Below are 19,640 nucleotides of genomic sequence, written 5' to 3' on the forward strand. Positions count from 1 at the left end.
CTCTAAACCAAACTGTCAAGTCATAAAGTGATTTGTGTCCTATCTGAACACATGTACAGCACCATGGCAACTGCACATCAAACAGAGGCTATGATGGTAGCTTCCTTGGCTAGAAATGATAAGAGGGTTTAGTTCTAATTTAAACCTTTTTACTGCCAGGTTTGTACATGGTATGACCTGTGTCCACACACTCCTAGTAGCTGCAGCCACTAGGAATGTGTATAGCTGACAAGCCGGCTGTCAGATGAAAGCAATCCGGCAGCTGATTCACTGCCCGATTGCTTCCAAACACCCCGGGTAACACATTCGTTTATTTAGAGGACAGGTAAGACATGACAGGTAGACATAAGACTTGTCTCATAAATTAAAACCTGCCCCTAAGTAATGGAAAATAAAGTCCCATCCCTTCTCATCCAGCCTATAGCAGAATGATGGCCGGGCGGTGTCTTTACCGTTCTGTCATGACGTCCTCTCAGAAGGGTCTGCGCAGCGGCTCGATCGGTCACTGGCTACACCCATCGTGCAGCACCATGGCAGTTGCAGATCAAACAGAAGCAGCTTTCTTAGTTGTAGTAAGAAGGTTTAAGTTTGCTTTTAAGGCTGTCAGCAGATTGGCCTCTACAAATTGGGCAGTGCCTAAAAATGAAGTGCAACTGATATGTGCAGAGCAGGGTAAGGCAGTTTATTACTGGATTTTAACCAGTATAGACACTATTATTAACGTTCTACATGGCTATACCTACAAAAGGTTGATCTAGCATGACTTCATTTTCTGACTAAAGTTCCACTTTAGTAAAAAACTGGTAAGTATTGTATTGGCATATTGTGACAAACAATGTAAATTTTATATAATGGTGACTTACAAATTTAAAAATGGGTCACAAGGAACTCCTTACATTCATTCCATGTGTGATTCATTCCATAAAAAGTAACTCTTGTCATGTCTGTATAATATCACTTCCATGGCGGTTTTTTCTAAAAATGTTCACAGCAGTAATACTTAATCCTCTATATTGGGGTATTACACTGAGTGGTCTAAAAATAAATCCAAAAACATTGGGATGTGACATACTGCATTATCGAAAACAGATTCATCCAGATTGAGTTAAATCTGGCATCCATAGTGTCTTCCTTTAGATCCCAAGGCAGTCCATATGGTAATTTCATTATCGCTCAAGAGTTTACTCTTTCATGCAGCAGCCAGTTCAACCTTGGCTCAAACTGGGTGCATCAGTTGCACATATGACTGGCCTTATGAGTTGCTCTAAGGAACAAGCACAGCACCGGTAAATGACTTCCTTGTGTCCCCTTTCATGATTTTTAAGTTAAGATTGATCTTGCGCCTTTATGCTAAACCAATATTTTCATGTGCACTGTTTTTTTCTTTTGTTTTTCAGGGATTTAACATTAAGAGTGTACAATCTCAGGGGTTTAAACTCAATGTATGGGACATTGGGGGACAGAGGAAAATCAGGCCGTACTGGAGGAATTATTTTGAGAATACAGATGTACTTGTAAGTATTCTGGTATATCAGTACAGTTCATAACACAAGAGAAAAGCTAATAAATATGATGTTGGACCTATATACATAAAAATCACAACCTAGGTGAAGAAATTCTTTGACTTGTATATGGCTAATCATCCCTAATATTTGCACTGAGTAGCTGTAACTAGAAGATGTTAAGGTTGTTTCAGGAGACGGCTTGGCTGTTTGTAAGGTCAGCCTTTAAACAATTGTTGCGTTGGAGGTATTTTTTTATTATTAAAATATAATCTGTGAATCTGCCAAAGTTTGAGCCATGGGTGGCCCCATCAAGCCATCCTGCTTAACAAATTTTGATTCGAAAGTTGAAGTAGCTGGGTGGAAAAAGGTCAGAAAAACAGTAACTGCAGTCAGTTGGCTGCAGTCACTATTTAGGTATTCTGGCAGCTGTGGGTACCTGCTGTCAGAATATAAAAGCTGGCAGCGGAAGACTCATCCATCCATGCTGTTTAGTGTGAATGGCTGAATGAGAGAAATTCAGCATGTGTATGGCCAGCCGAAGATGGGGCACAAAATGCTCCAACCTGCCTTCAGTTCTCTAGGAGAAGTCAGTAGGCGAAAGATTAAATCACTGGAGCCATGCTGGTATTGTAAACTAAGGCATATAGTCAGTGCTCATTAGACGATAATTTGGCAGTTCCCATGTGGTTTTTGGAACATCCCGCCGCAACAGGGAAACATTTATTCTGACTTACTCTGGTGGTCAGCGTGGAAGCATAAACCAAAGAGTCCTCCAGCGACCAAGTGCCTCCCAGAGTCTCCTAAGCAGTGAACAGACCACCAATGACCCCTGGTGTACTCAGATCAAAAATTCAAGAGAATGTCCAGCGCTTCAGGAACAATTCTAAAAGGTGAGTATAATCCTGCAGATGACTTTCCAATCCACTTATGCAAAACTGTCAAAATCACCAACTGTGTGTCTTCTCCTTTATTAACCTTTGTTTCCCAAATATCTTCAACTTACCATACGTGAAACCCAAAATAAACTCCTATAGTGTAGTATTTAATAAATAAACGAAGACAAACCTCTAGATCTATATTTTCCTCACATGTGAATACAGGGCCGGATTAAGAGCATCATGGGCTTGGTGCTGAGGATTTTGAAGGGCCTTAAGGGCCGTGCCTTGGCATGCACCCAGAGGAGGAAGGGTGCAGCCATGCATGCCTAATTCAACATGAGATGCTGTCTCTGAAGCCCATAAACACATCCATGCATCGGCAACTGTCCCTTCTTGTCCGGCCTTCGTGCTGTGTGGGGAGGTTCTGAGGGAGCTGCCTGGGGAAGCGAGCATAGAAGCCAGACTTCTGTGTTTACAAGTGACAGAAGAGCGGTAACAGTGAATATGGCCAACCCGGGGCCTATATAAAAGGTAGGGGCCTGGAGCTGCAGCTCCAATAGCCCCTACGTTAATCTGGCCCTGTGTGAATATACCAACAACTTTATCACTGGTGGTGCACTGATATTAGTGCACTATATTCCACGTTTGTCTCCATTAAATTATATAGAAAATTACACTAGAGTTTCTTTTAGGTGTCACATATGATCAGTTGAATATATATGTGAAGAGAAGACCCAAAGTTGGTGATTTTGACAGTTTATTGGACCCATTTGGCACAAATGGATTGGAAATCTGATAAGAGGCTTGGAAAGTCATTTGCAGGATAATGCTGTATTTTCTCTTGAAACTTTAGTGTGGAAGCATGTACCTATTACTTCCTCAGTAAAATAATTTTCCTCTGGCAACACTTGTTTTAGACACCTCTGTCTAAAAGGGAATATTTCACTCATTTTCTAAAGATTTCTTTTCACTTTCGGGGTCTCCAGTGAAATCTCCCCCATGTGCCATAGACAGCACAAATGAACTGATGGGGGTTTAACATTTCTCTAAAACTAAAAGGTTTCTAAAGTAATTATACATAAACATTATTGTGCCAGGAGAAACCGTTTATCCTCAGTACTTGGGTAGGATAAATATGGTGGGTATGCAGAGTAGGATAACATGAGATGCATGTTGTATACGGTTATGGTAAGGTCATGACTGCTGATTCAGCATTGAGGTATCTGAGTCTTTTAAAGGATAAGTTAAATTTTGTAAAAGAAAAAAGTTTTTTTGCAGGTAAAAAAATGTGCATTTATTATTATTTGTAGTACAGTGCATCAGGAAAGTATTCACAGTGCTTCACTTTTTCCACATTTTGTTATGTTACAGCCTTATTCCAAAATGGAATTCATTATTTTACTCAAAACTCTACAAACCATACCCTATAATGACAACGTGAAAGAAGTTTGTTTGAAATCTTTGCAAATGTATTAAAAAATCACATGTACTGTACATAAGTACTCACAGCCTTGGCCATGACGCTCAAAATTTGAGCTCAGGTGCATCCTGTTTCCACTGATCATCCTTGATGTTTCTACAACTTGATTGGAGTCCACCTGTGGTAAATTCAGTTAATTAGACATATTTTGGAAAGGCACACACCTGTCTGTATAAGGTCCTACAGTTAACCACTTCTGGACCGGAAGGTCTTACCCCTTAATGACCAGGCCATTTTTTGCAATTTGGCACTGCGTGACTTTTAACTGGTAATTGCGCAGTCATGCAATGCTGTACCCAAACAAAATGTATGTTTTTTTTTTTTTTTTTTTTTTTCCCCCCTCAAATAGAGCTTTCTTTTGGTGGTTTTTATTTTTTGCGATCTAAATGAAAAGAGACAGAAATTTTGAGAAAAATTTACATTTCTCTTTCGTTCATTGACGAACACAGCTCCTGATAGTCCTAAAAATTGGGTTATAGTGCCCCCTACAGGAGTAAGTGGAGTCCTCTCCCTCTCTGCTGAGAATCACTTGGTGCTTTTTGCCTGGTACCAGGTGGCGCTGCCAGCGCGGTGGGAGTAGCCCCTTAACAGTGTTTTACACTTTTTGTGGGGTCACCCTGTTGACTCATGGAGTCTTTGGAGCAAATTTCCCCTCTATAAGGCTGCAGGGCCCTCCGGGTCCCATCTATGCACTGACAGCAGTCCTGGAGTCCCTTGTGTCCTAGGTGGAGGTGGCTTGCAGGTGACGGGCTAGCAAAAAGCGCCCCCCCCCCCAGCCTTCTCCTCTCTCCTCAGAGCCTGAATCTGATTCGGCCGCTGCAGACGTATGTCAACCTGCTGGGTCTGCCACCACGTGCCAGGAATCCTCTAAGAGTGAGGATGATTCCTCCACGTCTGCGACCACGCAGTTAAAGGGCCTGATGGATGCACTGATTTGTACCTGTGCGTGAGACCCTGAAGATGGAGGATTCAGCTGAAGCTTCAGCGGCAGTCACAAGCCATCCAAAGCAGCAAGGGTGTTTCCTTTCCCTGCCTATTTAGAATAGAATTGTCGCTAAAGAGTGGGACTACTAAAGCGTCCCTGTGGGGTCCCTAAGCGCTTTACTAGGCGTTAGCCCTATGAGGAGTCCCTTCTTAAGAAGTGAACTGTGCCAGCGGTGGTCGTTCCTCCAGTTCCCAGACTGAACAAGGCAACCATGATTTCAGTTGAAGAGTCCCTGGCCTTTAGGGATCCGGGTGACCGGGAGGCGGAGTCTGTGGCCTGCACTATGTACACTCTGGCTGGTTCGGCAATGAGGCCGGTATTCACTATTGCCCTAGTTTCGCAAACTCTGACCGGGTGGGGTAAGCTCCTACACTGTGACCTGAAGGGGGAACAGCTCCCCCCTGCCTTTGCGGAGCTGGCGGATCAGCTGGTCCAGGGGCTGCAGTTTATCTGTGATGCCTCTTTGGATGCGGCTCCCCTGATGGCTCGCTTCTCTGTTTTGGCAGGGGTCCTTCGTGTCTTTTGGCTCAAATGCTGGTCTGCGGATCAGACTTCAAAAAAGGCCTTGACTGATCTTCCTTTTCAAGGAGATCGCCTGTTTGGAACTATCCAGGATGATATCATTAAAGGTCTCACGGGGAGAAGAGTACTTTTTTCTTCCACAGGCTACTAAGGGCAAGAAACCTCGTCATACACGTGGGCCTTCCTTCTCAGCTCATTAGAAGTTTTTTTCGTCCCTCAGGGTCAACTGACAAAAGCTCCAAGCCTTTCAGGGAGGATCCAAACGAACCTGGTCTGGCAAGCCAAGATTGGGCTTCTCTAGACCCGGGGACAAGGCTCCTTCTGCTCGAAGGTGTGCCCTCACCCACATCGCGGGTGGGAGGACGTCTTTGCTGGTTTCCAGACGTGGACTTCACGGGTGCAAGACAAGTGGGTTCACAAAGTCATTTGGTCCGGCTACAAGAGCCGAGTTTCGCTCCTCTCCCCCGGCAAGGTTTTTAACCTTCCAACTTGCGCTAGTCCCCAGACCGCTTACAGGGCCTGTTTGGGGTGGTACAAGACCTGTTCCTTCAAGGGGTGATGGTCTCAGTTCTGACCTCAGAATGTTTTTAGGGCTTTTACTCAAACCTGTTCACAGTTCCCAGGAAGGAATGCAAAATGCGTCCAATCCTGGACTTGAAAGCGCTAAACTGGTTTGTGCGGGTACAGAAATGGTGGCATCCCTGCATCAGGTGGATTTTCTCACCTCTATCGATATCAAGGATACCTACCTTTACATTCCAATATGTGCCAATCACCAGCGTTTTTTCTCCTCTTTGCTGTGGGAGAGAAGCATTATCAATTTGTGATGTTACCCTTTGGTCTCGCATCTGCTCCTCGAATCTTCACAAAAGTGTTAGCTTCGGTGCTAGCTTTGCTATGCCAGTGGGTGATCGCTGTACTGGGCTACTTGGACAATCTTCTTCTCTGAGCAGAGTCTCCATCTGCTCTGGTCGAGAATCTGGAGATCACAATACGAACTCTGCTGGAGTTCGGCTGGATTCTGAATTTTCAAAAGTCTGCCCTGGTTCTGTCCACAAAGCTAGACTATCTGGGCCTGACTCTGGAGTCGACCTTAGCCAGAATGCTCTTTCCTCAGCCAGAGTGCTCCTTCCTCTGAACAAACCCCAGAAATTGCAGGCTGCAATTTGCCTCCTGCTGTCCAGCAGATGGTCATCCCTCCAGTATTGCATGCAGGTGCTGGGCCTGATGGTGTCTACCTTTTTTGAGGCAGTTCCATTTGCACAGTTCCATACGAGGTCCCGGCAAAGAAAAAATGTGGCCAAATGGTAAAAGACTAGAACATGGAAGGTTGGGAGACAAGGATTTTGTTGGCACTTGAAGTACTAAAAATACATTTTATTTCAATTCACATAAAAACAAAGAAGAAAAAGGAAATATTACATATATATATATATATATATATATATATATATATATATATATATATATATATAAAAATGTGGCTTGAAAACAAGCTCACAACCATATACAGATATACAGCAGTTATTGGAGTATCAATTTCATACAGAGATGGAGAAATTTTATACAAATCCTTAAAAGGGTGAAGATATTTGGCACCAGGAGAGTCCTGCTGACGGATTGCAGAGGGAACAATAGCCGTCCAGCTAGGCCAGCTGATGTTGTATTTGTGTATATGTTCAATTGCTCAACATGTTTCGCCTTTTTCAAAGCTTCATCTGGAGCTTATATATGAAAAAACTCTGTACGTTTGTTGTAAATCAAGACAGATGTCTCAATAATTTTTGTAATTAACGGAGAAAATGTCGTGGATAGCAGCACTGACTTGATTGATGTCAGCCAGGCATATACCACTCCTTGGCGGCTACATGTCCAAGGCTCCTCTACCCTCCAAGGTATCAAGCTCTGACAAATCCATGACATCATCTCCGTTAATTACAAAAATTATTGAGACATCTGTCTCGGTTTACAACAAACGTACAGAGTTTTTTCATATATAAGCTCCAGATGAAGCTTTGAAAAAGGCGAAACATGTTGAGCAATTGAACATATACACAAATACAACATCAGCTGGCCTAGCTGGACGGCTATTGTTCCCTCTGCAATCCGTCGGCAGGACTCTCCTGGTGCTAAATATCTTCACCCTTTTAGGGTTTGTATAAACTTTCTCCATCTCTGTATGAAATTGATACTCCAATAACTGCTGTATATCTGTATATGGTTGTGAGCTTGTTTTCAAGCCACATTTTTATATATATATATATATATATATGTAATATTTCTTTTTTCTTCTTTGTTTTTATGTGAATTGAAATAAAAGGTATTTTTATTACTTCAAGTGCCAACAAAATCCTTGTCTCCCAACCTTCCATGTTCTAGTCAATATTTAAGGATTTGGCATTAGCAATACATAGTTCATATGCTCAGACTGCTGCTGTCTGAAGGCATATTCCCCTCAAATGGTAAAAGACTCCGCAGTCTCTGGAAATCAGATCCGGCTTAGTCGGGGCACGAAGTAGTCCCTGATATGGTGGCTTTGTTCTTCGGTGCTTCGGCTGGGAAATTCCTTCCTCCCCTTGTATTGGACAGTGGTCACCACAGATGCCAGCCTGTCCAGCTGGAGAGGCGTCCTGAGCAAGCATTCTGCTCAGGGAATATGTATGGACGCTGGAAGAGTCCAGACTCCCGACCAATGTCTTTGAACTCCGAGCAGTCAGACTGTGTCTGGATCATTGGATGGATCATTTTCAGGATTGTCCAGTGCGCATTCAATCGGACAATGCCACGGCAACCAAGGTGGCACGAGAAGTGTCCTAGCGGCTCTGGAGGTAGCCGGACGGTTCGTTCCAGCCCTCTCCGCCGTACACAATCCCAGGGTGGAAAATTGTCAGGCGGATTACCTCATTCAGCAGGCGTTGGACCACGGGGAGTGGTCCCTTCATCTGGAGGTGTTTTATCAGCTGTGTCTCCGGTGGGGCACCCCTGAGGTGGATCTGTTGGCGTCTTGGCTCAACAGAAAGGTGCATAGGTTTGTGGTTCAGTGAAGGGATCCTCTGGGGTATCCTGCAGATGCGCTGGTGGCCCCATGGGGTCAGTATCTTCTTATTTATGTCTTCCCTTTTCTCAAGCTTCTGCCAAGACTTCTATGTAGGATCGAGGCAGAAGGGATTCTACTATCTTAGTGGCTGCGGACTGGCCTCACAGGGCTTGGAACGCAAATCTGGTGTGGTTGGTCGCCCATGTTCCTTGGCAGCTTCCACTCAGGGAACATCTGCTATCCCAAGGACCAATCTTCCATCCTGCTTTATAGTCAGTGGCTTTGAGGGCTTGGCTGTTGAACTCTAGGTGCTGAAGGATAGAGGTTTATCTGAGTCAGTGATTCCTACACTGTTGAAAGCTAGGAAATCTTCCTCTAGGAAGATCTACAATCGTACATGGAAGACGTACATTGTGTGGTGTGAGTCTCTTGGAGTTCTTCCTCGCACCTTCTCGGTGGCTTGGATCTTGACCTTCCTTCAACAGGGGATTGAACAGAAATTGGCCTTGAGTACCATCAAAGGCCAGGTGTCGGCTTTGGCGGTCTTCTTCCAATTACCATTGGCCGCACACTCCCTGGTATGTACCTTTCTTCAGGGTGTCCCACATTTGGTTCCTCCAGTGCGGGCTCTGTTGCCGCCTTGGGATCTTAATTTGGTTCTTTCAGCTCTACAGAAGCCTCCCTTTGAAAATATGCGGGAAATTCCCCTGGTTACGCTGTCCCAGAAGGTAGCCTTTTTAGTGGCCATCACCTCTGCCCGCAGGGTATCGGAACTGGCGGCGTTATCCTGTTGTTCTGGAAAGCCTATTGGGGATTCCCCTCCCCGCTGCTTGTAAAAGCAGTCTAGCAGCTAACTATCCGCTAGGATCGCTTTTACATGAAAGCTGACCACTGGCTGTAAAAAACGATACCAAGATGATGCCTAAATCTGCAGGCATCATCCTGGTATGACCACTCAAAGTCCAGTGACCTACCAGTACATTGCTGGTCCTTGTTTGTGCATATATTGTAAGGTGTGTTTTTTTTTTTTTTTTTTCACATGCAGCCTGTGGGGATAGCAGATTCCTCTATTTGCATGGATTGATGTGCCAAGAAAAATGTTAATAAAATATATGGCAAAGCATAGGGGAGATCCACCCTCGGTATCTGCCCCATCCCCTATGCTTCGCCATATATGCTTTTTTTTTTTTTTTTTTTAACTGTTTGTGAAATCCCCTCCTACAGCGCTGCAATCATTGATTTACCTATATAATGAGAGCAAATGCTGTTGCTGTCAGAATAAACAAATCAGTGCAGCAGCTGATGGGTGTACCTGCACAGCAAACAATGATTAACAAAACACAGTAACGATAAAACATTACAATATAATAGTATACAGTGCAGTAAAATAGTAGAATGGTGGTATCTGCAAAGAAAACTATGGTTAACAATGAAAAACACAGCAACAATAAAATATTAAATTATAATAGCATACAGTACAGTAGAATGGTGGTATCTGCAAAGCAAACTATAGTTCACAATGAAAAACAGTAACAACAGCAACAATAAAACATTACAGCATATCAGTATATTCTAATAAAGTACAGAAAATTTAACTCCATAAATAAAAGGACAACTATTTTTGGCTTTTTTATTTTCTTTCTTGTACACTTTTTTTTTTTTTTTTTTTGTAACTGTAAAAAAATGTAAACGTTCCCAGCTAGGGTCTCTCAAAATGCGATAGCCATCTAACATCTTTCGAGACCCCGTGCGACCGAAACAGTCCCAGATGCAGAGACCAGGTTGGCCAGAACAGGAGGGAAGAAAAAGGGGGTGTCAGGCATATATCAGTGTTTTCTACAGAAACAACATCTTTGTGGTGCTCTTTGGGTAGGGGTACTAGGGAGGACATCCGGAAAATGCCTCTCATGCAGCTGGCTCACTTCATATGGACTGTGAATTTGGGCCACAGCACCTTCTGGATGCAGAAGGGCTGTGATGATCTCTTCCTGGAGCGATCTTCCTGACACTTTGTATAGCACATAAGTGTTCAGCAGAGAAAATTGGAATAAGTATACATACACTTTCTTTGTACCAGCGTCTGGCCTTACGGGCAGTTAAGTATGGCGCCATCATCTTTTTTTTGTTCAGCAAAAAATAAAAACCCCAGTAGTGATTAAATACCACCAAAAGAAAGCTCTATTTGTTTGAAAAAAATCATTAAAATTTCACTTGGGTACAGTGTTGCATGAGCACGCAATTGTCATTCAAAGCGTGAGAGCGCTGAAAGCTGAAAATTGCCCTGGGCAGGAGGGGGGTTTAAGTGCCCAGTAGGTAAGTGGTTAAAAAAAAGTTACTTGGCAGTCCCCGCTGAGCGCATTCCCATCTTGAGTGTGAGCAACCGAAGCCCACTGGTATGTCCTGAGATATGGTGCTGCTGGTTACCAAGCATGCACCTCCCGATCGCATTCATAAGCACTAGAGCAATGCTAGAAGCAGCGCATTGTCTCCTGGGATTAATGACAGTCATATTCCAGGAGCTATTGTGTGGCCGGACAGGACGTACCTCTGCGACATACTGTGGAAGTGTGGATAACAACCAAAAAAAAAGGTATTTTCACTGCTTAAAGTTGGAAGCTCTTACAGAGCGAACTAAGAGAGAAACTTTTTTTTATCTCTAACTTTTAATTCCTGCTGCACATACTTACCTTCCCTTTGCTCTCCTTCCACTATACTCAGCCACCATGAACAAAGAAATGCAGTCATGTGTAAGCTCCACGTTGTGTGATTTGGAGCTTACACAGGGCGGGGGACCAATCCCTTACCTTTGTAACAGCATAAGGCCAATCACCAGTACTGTTAAATGGCATGAGTCATATGCTCCACCAGACCTGGACAGTTTACCTAATTAAAGAGAAACTCCAAATATGTAAAACGATGCCTGTCCAGTTCAAAATGCTGGTAGAACTGCCTATATTCATACTGGGTGTTGGAGTTTTGTTTCTGTTGAATTTTGGATGATGCTAGTAAAGAACATCTTTAGAACATGAGTTATTATTACTACAGCAAAATACTGTTTTATGCAGTCTTTAAAATTGGAATCTACATAAAGATTTTATTTAACACTGGTATTAATATATATCATATTTTGCTTATGCTTATATTCCAACTGATGTTTCTTCTTCTTTTTTTTTTTTTTTTTTTTCTTGCACTATTTTCTTGACATTTGGCTGTCAATATTGATGTTGTACCATTTTTCTTTGTGAATTTGTTATATTTTCAATAAAAATGTATTAAACAAAATATCATTTTTTGCTTTAGATTTACGTAATTGACAGCGCAGACAGAAAACGCTTTGAAGAAACCGGGCAGGTTGGTATAGTCTTCTTGTTTTTTGCTGTGTCAGTCTGTGTGGGCTCTTTGCGATGGGTTAGCTACTTTTTTCCTGGGAGGCAGCCAAGTCTCTAAAACCTCTTAGCACTTCACTGCTTTATAGATTTTGCCTTGTTTAAAAAGGACATGTTGTGTCTGAAATATTCTGTTTAATGAAAATTTTGAAATGTAATATACTTGTACAAAAATGACAATTCTTAAGAATTATCATTACACACTGAAACAATGACTTGTTGGCTGAGAGTTGGGCATACAGTGTCTATTTTAGGACACCCCACCCATAACACCTTTGGTAAACCTGGATAGTGACACCAGGCCACAGATTGCATCTTCAAATGCCAGATTTTTTTTTTTTTTTTTTTTAGCAAGCCAACTTCTATATTTCTATAGTGATTGGTTCCTTTAAAGGTAGTTTATAAGTTTGCCTTGTTTCTTCCTTAACCACTCACGTACCATGGTACATATACAAACAGCGGGTCGGTGACCCTTTATTTACACAGTGCTGTTTAGGAACAGCATTGAATAGATACCTGTCAGGAGGCTGACACTGTACCTGTCAGGTGAGACACTGTACCCAACCTATCAGAGTGGCTGAGTACCATGTGATCGCTGTGATTGGTCATCACAACGATCACATGGTATTGTTTATAGTGCTGATCCCTCCCCTTACAACAGGGGAAGGTAGGATCAAGATTTATGAATGGGCACAGAATGAATGGATCAGAGGCTGCAGGCAGATCCATTCCTTCTGTTGCAGGGGAACAGAAATCTATTTTTCTAACCCTTTAATCCAACTGCCAGTCCTAAACATCATATCTCCAATGCTTTCACTATGTGACTTGTATATTAACCACTTCCAGCCAAAGACCATCCTGGCATTCCTCTCCTACATGTAAAAACCATCATATTTTTTGTTAGAAAATTATTCAGAACCCTCAAACATACATGTTCTTTAGCAAAGACCCAAGGGAATAAAATGGCGGTTGTGTCATACAGTATCTGCGCAGCAATTTTTCAAACGCAATTTTTTTTGTGATAAAAATTGATTTATGACTTAAAAAATAACAAAACCCTAAATTTAGCCTGATTTTGTTTGTATAATGTGAAAGATGATGTTACGCCGAGTAAATGGATATGGAATTTTGCCAAACTTTGGTACTTAAAAATCTCCATAGGCTATGCTTTAAAAATGTATACAGGTTTTCTGTTTACAGTTAGAGAAGGTCTTGTGCTAGAATTTTTGCTCTCGCTCGAACATCCGCGGCGATACCTCAGGTGTGGTTTGAACACTGTTTACATATGCGGGCGCAACGTACATATGCGTTCGCTTCTGTGTGCGAGCACGTGGGGACCTGGGAGCTTTTCTTTTTATTTATTTGATTTTTTTATTTTTACACTTTTCCTTAAATGTTTTATTTTTTATCACTTTTATTCCTATTACAAGGAATGTAAACATCCCTTGTAATAGAGGGGAAAAGACACAGCGTCTCTAAGTGCAATATATCAGGACCATTTATTGATGGAAATCAAACAGATCGGCTTCTCACAAGGTAATGGGGAAAATAGCGCATTTGATCATATTAATCCCGCTGTAACATCCGAGGAGGTCACCGAAAGCCCATGTCCCTGAGGTCCAGCTGGCGGCTTGTGTGGGTGGTTTTCAGCACTCACGATTAGATCTGATTTAATTCTGGCCTGAGGAAGGAGCATGCACGCTCCGAACGCAAAGCCGCCTTCCCTGCTCTCTATCCGGAAGTGACGTCACCCCCCAGTCTCCAGCGTCTTTCATTGCCCAGATCTAGTCGTGAGTGTTGGAAACCACCCGCACAAGCCACCAGCTGGACCCCAGGGACATGGGCTTTCAGTGACATCTTCCCTCAGTTGTTACAGGGGGATTACTATGATCAAATGCGCTATTTTCCCCATCTCCTTGTGAGTAGTCGATCTGTTTGATTTCCATCAATAAATTGTCCTGCTACATTGCACTTAGAGACGCAGTGTCTTATTCCTTGTGTTTATTTACAGAGTTTGCTTCTAGCTCCTTCACACTGGCTGCCTATAGTGCTGGTCTATGGACTTGTTACCCAGAGACTATTGTTCAGAGCCTCTATCTATTACCGGATACTGCCTCTTTTTGAGAGACCTTATTGATTCACCTTATGTGGTATTTAGTTTGAAAACAATATTTTTTATTTTAGCCCTTGTTTTTATATATGTTTATTTTTTAAATTCGTACATTCTTTGTGTCATTTGGACCAAGTACACTGAGTTCTAGGGTCCATTTTCCTAACTTGAGCGCTGTCTCTTTTCTGTTTGGTTATCCCTTGTATTAGGAAAGTCTGCCCTGATACCTTCATTAAGACTGGATTATCTGGGCCTGGATTCCGCTTCAGCAATGGTTTTCCTTCCCCCGGACAAGCTGCAAAAGTTGCAGGGGGCGATTAGTTTGCTGTTAACTAGCAATCTGTCCTCTCTGCGGACATGCATGCAGGTCTTGGAGGTTGATAGTGTCAACCTTCGAGGCAGTTCTGTTTGCTTAGTTCCACACGAGACTCTTACAAGGGAGATTCTTGTCAAATGGAACAAAGATTCAAAGTCCTTGGACGTTGTGATTCGGTTGAGTCACAACACAAGGACTGCCCTATTATGGTGGCTTCACTCGTTAGCACTACGCCAGGGTAAGTCCTTCCTTCCACTGTATTGGACTGTGGTAACCGCAGACACCAGCCTGTCAGGCTGGGGAGGAGTGCTGGGGAGGCTCTGCGTCCAGGGGTCCTGGATGGTAGAGGAGTCCAAATTTCCGAACAATCTTCTGGAACTCGGAGCGATAAAGCTTTGCCTGAGTCACTTGACAACTCTTTTGCAGGGGTGTCCAGGCCAGGTTCAATCGGACAATGCCATGGCCGTGGCCTACATCAGTCATCAAGGGGGCACACCAAGAGTGTCTTGGCCGCCTGGGAGGTGGCCAAGATCCTGGAATGGGCGGAAAAGTTTGTTCCAGCTCTTTCAGCCGTGCACATACCAGGTGTGGAAAACTGGCAGGCGGATTACCCGAGTCATTCTGGTGGCTCCAGACTGGCCTCGCCTGTCTTGGTACGCAGATCTGGTGAGGATGGTCGCCGATGCTCCTTGAAGACTTCCTCTCAGGGAAAATCATCTGCTGTCTCAAGGGCCGATCTTCCATCCTGCTTTACAGTCTTTGGCTTTAACTGAGTAGCTGTTGTAAGCCCGGTATTGAAGATGGCTCCTTCGAGGAGATCCCCGCTGCTTCCGTGGGATCTTAATGTGGTTTTATCTGTTCTTTGAAAACCTCATTTTAGGAACATTGGGGAGATTCCTCTGCTTACATTGGCACAGAATGTTGTCTTTTTGGGTGGATATTGCTTCTGTTTACAGAGTATCTGAATTGGCGGCGGTGTTGTGCCATTCACCTTTTCTGGTGCTCCACAGAGATAAAGGAAATTGCTTTGCATTTTTTTTGGATGTGGTTCGGGCAATTAGAGTTTACCTGCTGGCTACCGAATCTTTCAGAAAATCAGACGCTCCATTTGTCCTTACCGAAGGACCTCATAAAGGATTGGCTGCGTCTGCTGCGACCATATCCAGATGGATCAGGCAGACGGTAGTTCAGGCTTTTTCGATGATGGGTCAGGTTCCTCCTTTCCCTGTGAAGGCACATTTTACTAGGGCGCTGAGTGCCTCTTGGGTTTTTCACCATCAGGCGTCAGTGATGTAAGTTTGCAAGGGAGCAACTTGGTCGTCGGTGAACACGTTCACAAAATTCTACAAAGTAGATGTGTTGGCATCTTTGGATGCCTCTTTTGGCTACAAGGTTTTGCAGGCTGCTGTCTAAAAGAGAACTTTTTTCTCTTTTGATGGTGTAGGTTTTTTCTAGGTTAGCTCCAGTTGTTCCTGGTTGAGCTCCATGTTACCTGGTTGGCTAAGGTTAGCCCTTGGGGTATTACATTCTTTCTTGCATTGTTTTTCTCACCCCTCATGCAAATACTGCTTAGGGATGTCAAAATGGTCAAGACGATATGGAGCTGTGTCTGTCAATGAACAATAGAGAACTGGATTTTTTACTTACTGTAAAATCCTTTTCTCTGAAGTTCATTGACAGACGCAGCACCCGCCCCTCTAATTGTGAGTGGGATTATGTTTTTTTTTCTTCTAAACACTGCTTGCATCAAAACTGAAGGCTATAGCAGAGTGTGTGGCTGTATGCCTGCAGGGACTGCCCCATAGGCGTGGTAAAGCCTTTTCCTGCCTTGTGTCCTACTCCTGTAGGGGGCAGCATAACCCAATGGTCAAGAAGAAATGGAGCTGCGTATGTCAATGAACTTCAGAGAAAAGGATTTCAGTTTTTTGACTTACCGTAAAATTCATTTCTCTGATGTTCATTGATGGACACAGCAACCACCACTTTGAAGTTGGCTTTCTTCAGACACTGCTTGTAACAAAACTGAGTGCATATAGCTGAGTGTGGGTGTATACCCCCTGGGACTACCCATAGACATAGTCAAGCTTTTTCCTGCCTAGCCTTCTACTCCTGTGGGGGGGGCAGTATAACCCAATGGTAAGAAGAATAAGGAGCTGTGTCTCTCAATGTACATCAGAGAAATTTATTTTACGGTAAGTTAAAAATACAATTTTAATGAATTAAAAAAAACAAAAACTAAACAGTAAAGTTAGCCCAATTTTTTTGTATACTGTAAAAGATGATGTTACACCGAAAATCGTGATCTTTATTCTAAGCAAAAAAAATCGTAATTCTCATTTTATCCAGAATTGTGCAGCTCTACTACCTAGCTGCACTGAAAACATAAAAAAATAAATAAATGCCTGCTTTGGGCTACAGCTCTGCTGCCCTAATTTTATTTATATCTACTAAATAAGTGTATCGGATGTATTCTGCAATGTATTGTAAGAAGTAACAGTAGGCTGGGAAATTATTTCTAATTGACCTTGGTTTGTATCTCAACACTGCACTAAACCCTTCCTTTTTGTATTGGGCTGTAGGCGTTGTCAACAACCACCAATCCGAATCTCTTAGATTTGGAATTTGGATATGTGAAGCTGACTAGTAGTTTTGGATGATACAGACAGGTTTTTTTTAAAGTATCCAAAGAATTCAGATGCTGCTTAGTAGTATATAGACTCAATCTAACCACTAGAAGAGAGCCTTCTGATTGGATTTTTTCATAAACATGAAAACTTGGTTTGCTGATTTGTTGCATGCTTATACTGTAGAGGGGAGGAAACCATAACCGAGCACGGTTTTAAAATCTATGCAATTTGCCACGGCAAAAGCAGTCGACCTGGGGTGTCATGCCATAGACGCAAGACTGCAGTCCAAACTTGCTTATCAGTAAACCATGAGCTCATATTTAATGCCATATTTATTTACCATGCAATAATAAATATGTACAGTGCTGGAAAAAGTATTGTTTCCTACCTGATTTTTTTTTAATATTTGTCTCCCCTAAATAATTCAGATAATCAAACCAATTTTAATACTACACACAGATAACCTGAGTAAATACAAAATGCAGTTTTTAAATTTCATTTATTAAGGGAAAAAAGCTTTTCAAATCTGGCTGGCCCTATGTGAAAAAGTAATTTCCCCCACTTGCTAAATCATAACTGAACTGTAAATAACCACATTTTTTTTTTTTGGACCGCTGAGTTAAATTGCCCTTGCCACACCCAGGCCTGATTGTTGAATCAATAAATCACTTAAATATAAGCTGTTTGACAAATTGAAGCACATTAAAACATCTCAAAAATCAACACATTATGCCACAATCAAAAGAAATTCAAGAACAGATGAGAAACAAAGTAATTGACATGTATCACTCTGGAAAGGGTTACAAAGCCATTTCTACGGTTTTAGAACTCCAGGGAACCACGGTGAGAGCCATTATCCACAAATGAAGAAAACATGGCACAGTGGTGAACCTTCCCAGGAGAGGCCGGCCTACCAAAATTTCTCCAAGAAAACGACAGAGACTCATCCAGGAGATCATAAAAGAACCCAGAACAGTATCTAAAAACTGCAGGCCTCACTTGCCTCAGTTAAGGCCATTTTTCATTATTTAACAATAAGAGAGAGACTTGGCAAAAATGGCAGTGGGAGAGTTCTAAAGCAAAAGCCACTTCTGACCAAAAATAACTTTTTGGAAGGTGTGCATTCTGTTACATCGGGCGTAAAACGAACACAGCATTTAATAAAAAGAGCATCATACCAACAATCAAACATGGTGGTGGTGGTGGTAGTGTGATGGTCTGAGGCTGCTTTTCAGCTTTAGGACCTGAAAAACTTGTCATAATTGATGGAACCATGAATTCTGCACTCTACCAGAAAACCTGAAAGAGACTGCGTCCGGTTTTCAGTTAGTGACCTCAAGCTCAATCTCACTTTGGCTATGCAGGAGGACAATGATCCGAAACACACCAGCAAGTCCACCATCAGAATGGCTCAAAAAAAAAATGAAGGTTTTTGGTGTGGCCTAGTCAAAGTCTGGAATTAAATCCAATTGAGATGCTGTGGCATGACCTTAAACAGGCCATTCATGCTGGAAAACCCTCCCATGTGGCTGAATTAAAACAATTCTGCAAAGAAGAGTGGGCCAAAATTCCTCCACAGCAATGTGAAAGACTCATTCATCACAAACGCTTGATTACAGTTGTTGCCGTCAAGGATGGCACAACCAATTATTAGGTTTAGGGGACAATTTCTTTTCCACATAAGGCCAGGCAGGTTTGGGAAGCTTTTTTCCCTTAAAGTGGATGTAAACCACCCTATTCATGAAATTAGACCTGGCCACATATATCTGTCGTGTTTTACTTATCTCTCTCCAAAGACACAAGTCTTGTATCTTTCTTTAGCTGAAAATTAGTGTCGGGAAAGGGACTTCGAGACAGATAAGCAGAGAACTTGTCTATTCACAGCACAGCTCTGCAAGTTTCTGTATTCCTCTGTTTATGTGGAGGGAGATGTGTGTGCATTTCCTCCAATCAGCTCACACATAGTGTATGCCTAGATTCCCCTCCCATTGCTGAAACAGAAATAATTCTAACCCAATGTGCACTTTCACTGGGTATATGTGAGGGTTTACATTTACTACTTACTGCATTTTGTATTTACTTCGGTTATCTTTGTGTAATATTAAAATGTGTTTGATCTGATTTTATTAGATGTGACAAATCTGCAAAAAATAAAAAAAAATAAATCAGCAAGGGGACCAATAATTTTTCACAGCACTGCATATATAATTGAATCTCAACATAAGAAAGGAGGTGTACCATTATGATTTGATTGTCCATATTCAAAGTTTTCAGTTTACAATCTCTTACTCCTGATATCCAATGTATTTACTCTTTTTTATTTTTTTTGTTTTTAAGGAACTGGCTGAACTGTTGGATGAGGAGAAGCTTAGTGGAGTCCCTGTGCTGATCTTTGCTAACAAACAGGATCTACTGACAGCTGCACCTGCCTCAGAAATTGCTGAGGGTCTAAACCTGCACACAATCCGGGACCGAGTCTGGCAGATTCAGTCGTGTTCAGCACTCACAGGAGAAGGAGTACAAGTACGTGTGTTAGCTTTGATGAGTATCTCGTATCTAGTGAGTGCAGGTCTAACGATGTACCCCCTCATCTGAAATGGAAGTCTGTGTTTGTGAACTTTACAAATTGCAGTAGTCCGGTAACAACTGTGGCTAAAAAAGTTCTAGCTACTGCCTAACTTTTTGAGTCTTTGTTGGCAGTGGGGACACATATTCCACTTACAAATGCCTTCCAAACTGGAAACCTCTGATTAGCATACATATAATAATTTATTTATTTGTCCATGTTGCGTAA

The 19,640-nt window shown here is 42.4% G+C and overlaps 1 protein-coding gene across 1 annotated transcript in view; it reads left to right on the top strand.

Annotated features, from left to right (window-relative positions):
• Nucleotides 1–19,640, top strand: part of ARL3 (ARF like GTPase 3) — a 99,671-nt gene that overhangs the window by 37,694 nt on the left and 42,337 nt on the right. The window contains exons 3-5 of the mRNA XM_082266810.1: nucleotides 1,398–1,514; nucleotides 11,708–11,758; nucleotides 19,184–19,369. Of these exons, the coding sequence (XP_082122936.1) occupies nucleotides 1,398–1,514; nucleotides 11,708–11,758; nucleotides 19,184–19,369 (354 nt within the window). The remainder of the gene's footprint in view (nucleotides 1–1,397; nucleotides 1,515–11,707; nucleotides 11,759–19,183; nucleotides 19,370–19,640) is intronic.

This window comes from Pelophylax lessonae, assembly GCF_965119305.1.
Source record: "Pelophylax lessonae genome assembly, chromosome: 9".
Classification (NCBI taxonomy): domain Eukaryota; kingdom Metazoa; phylum Chordata; class Amphibia; order Anura; family Ranidae; genus Pelophylax; species Pelophylax lessonae.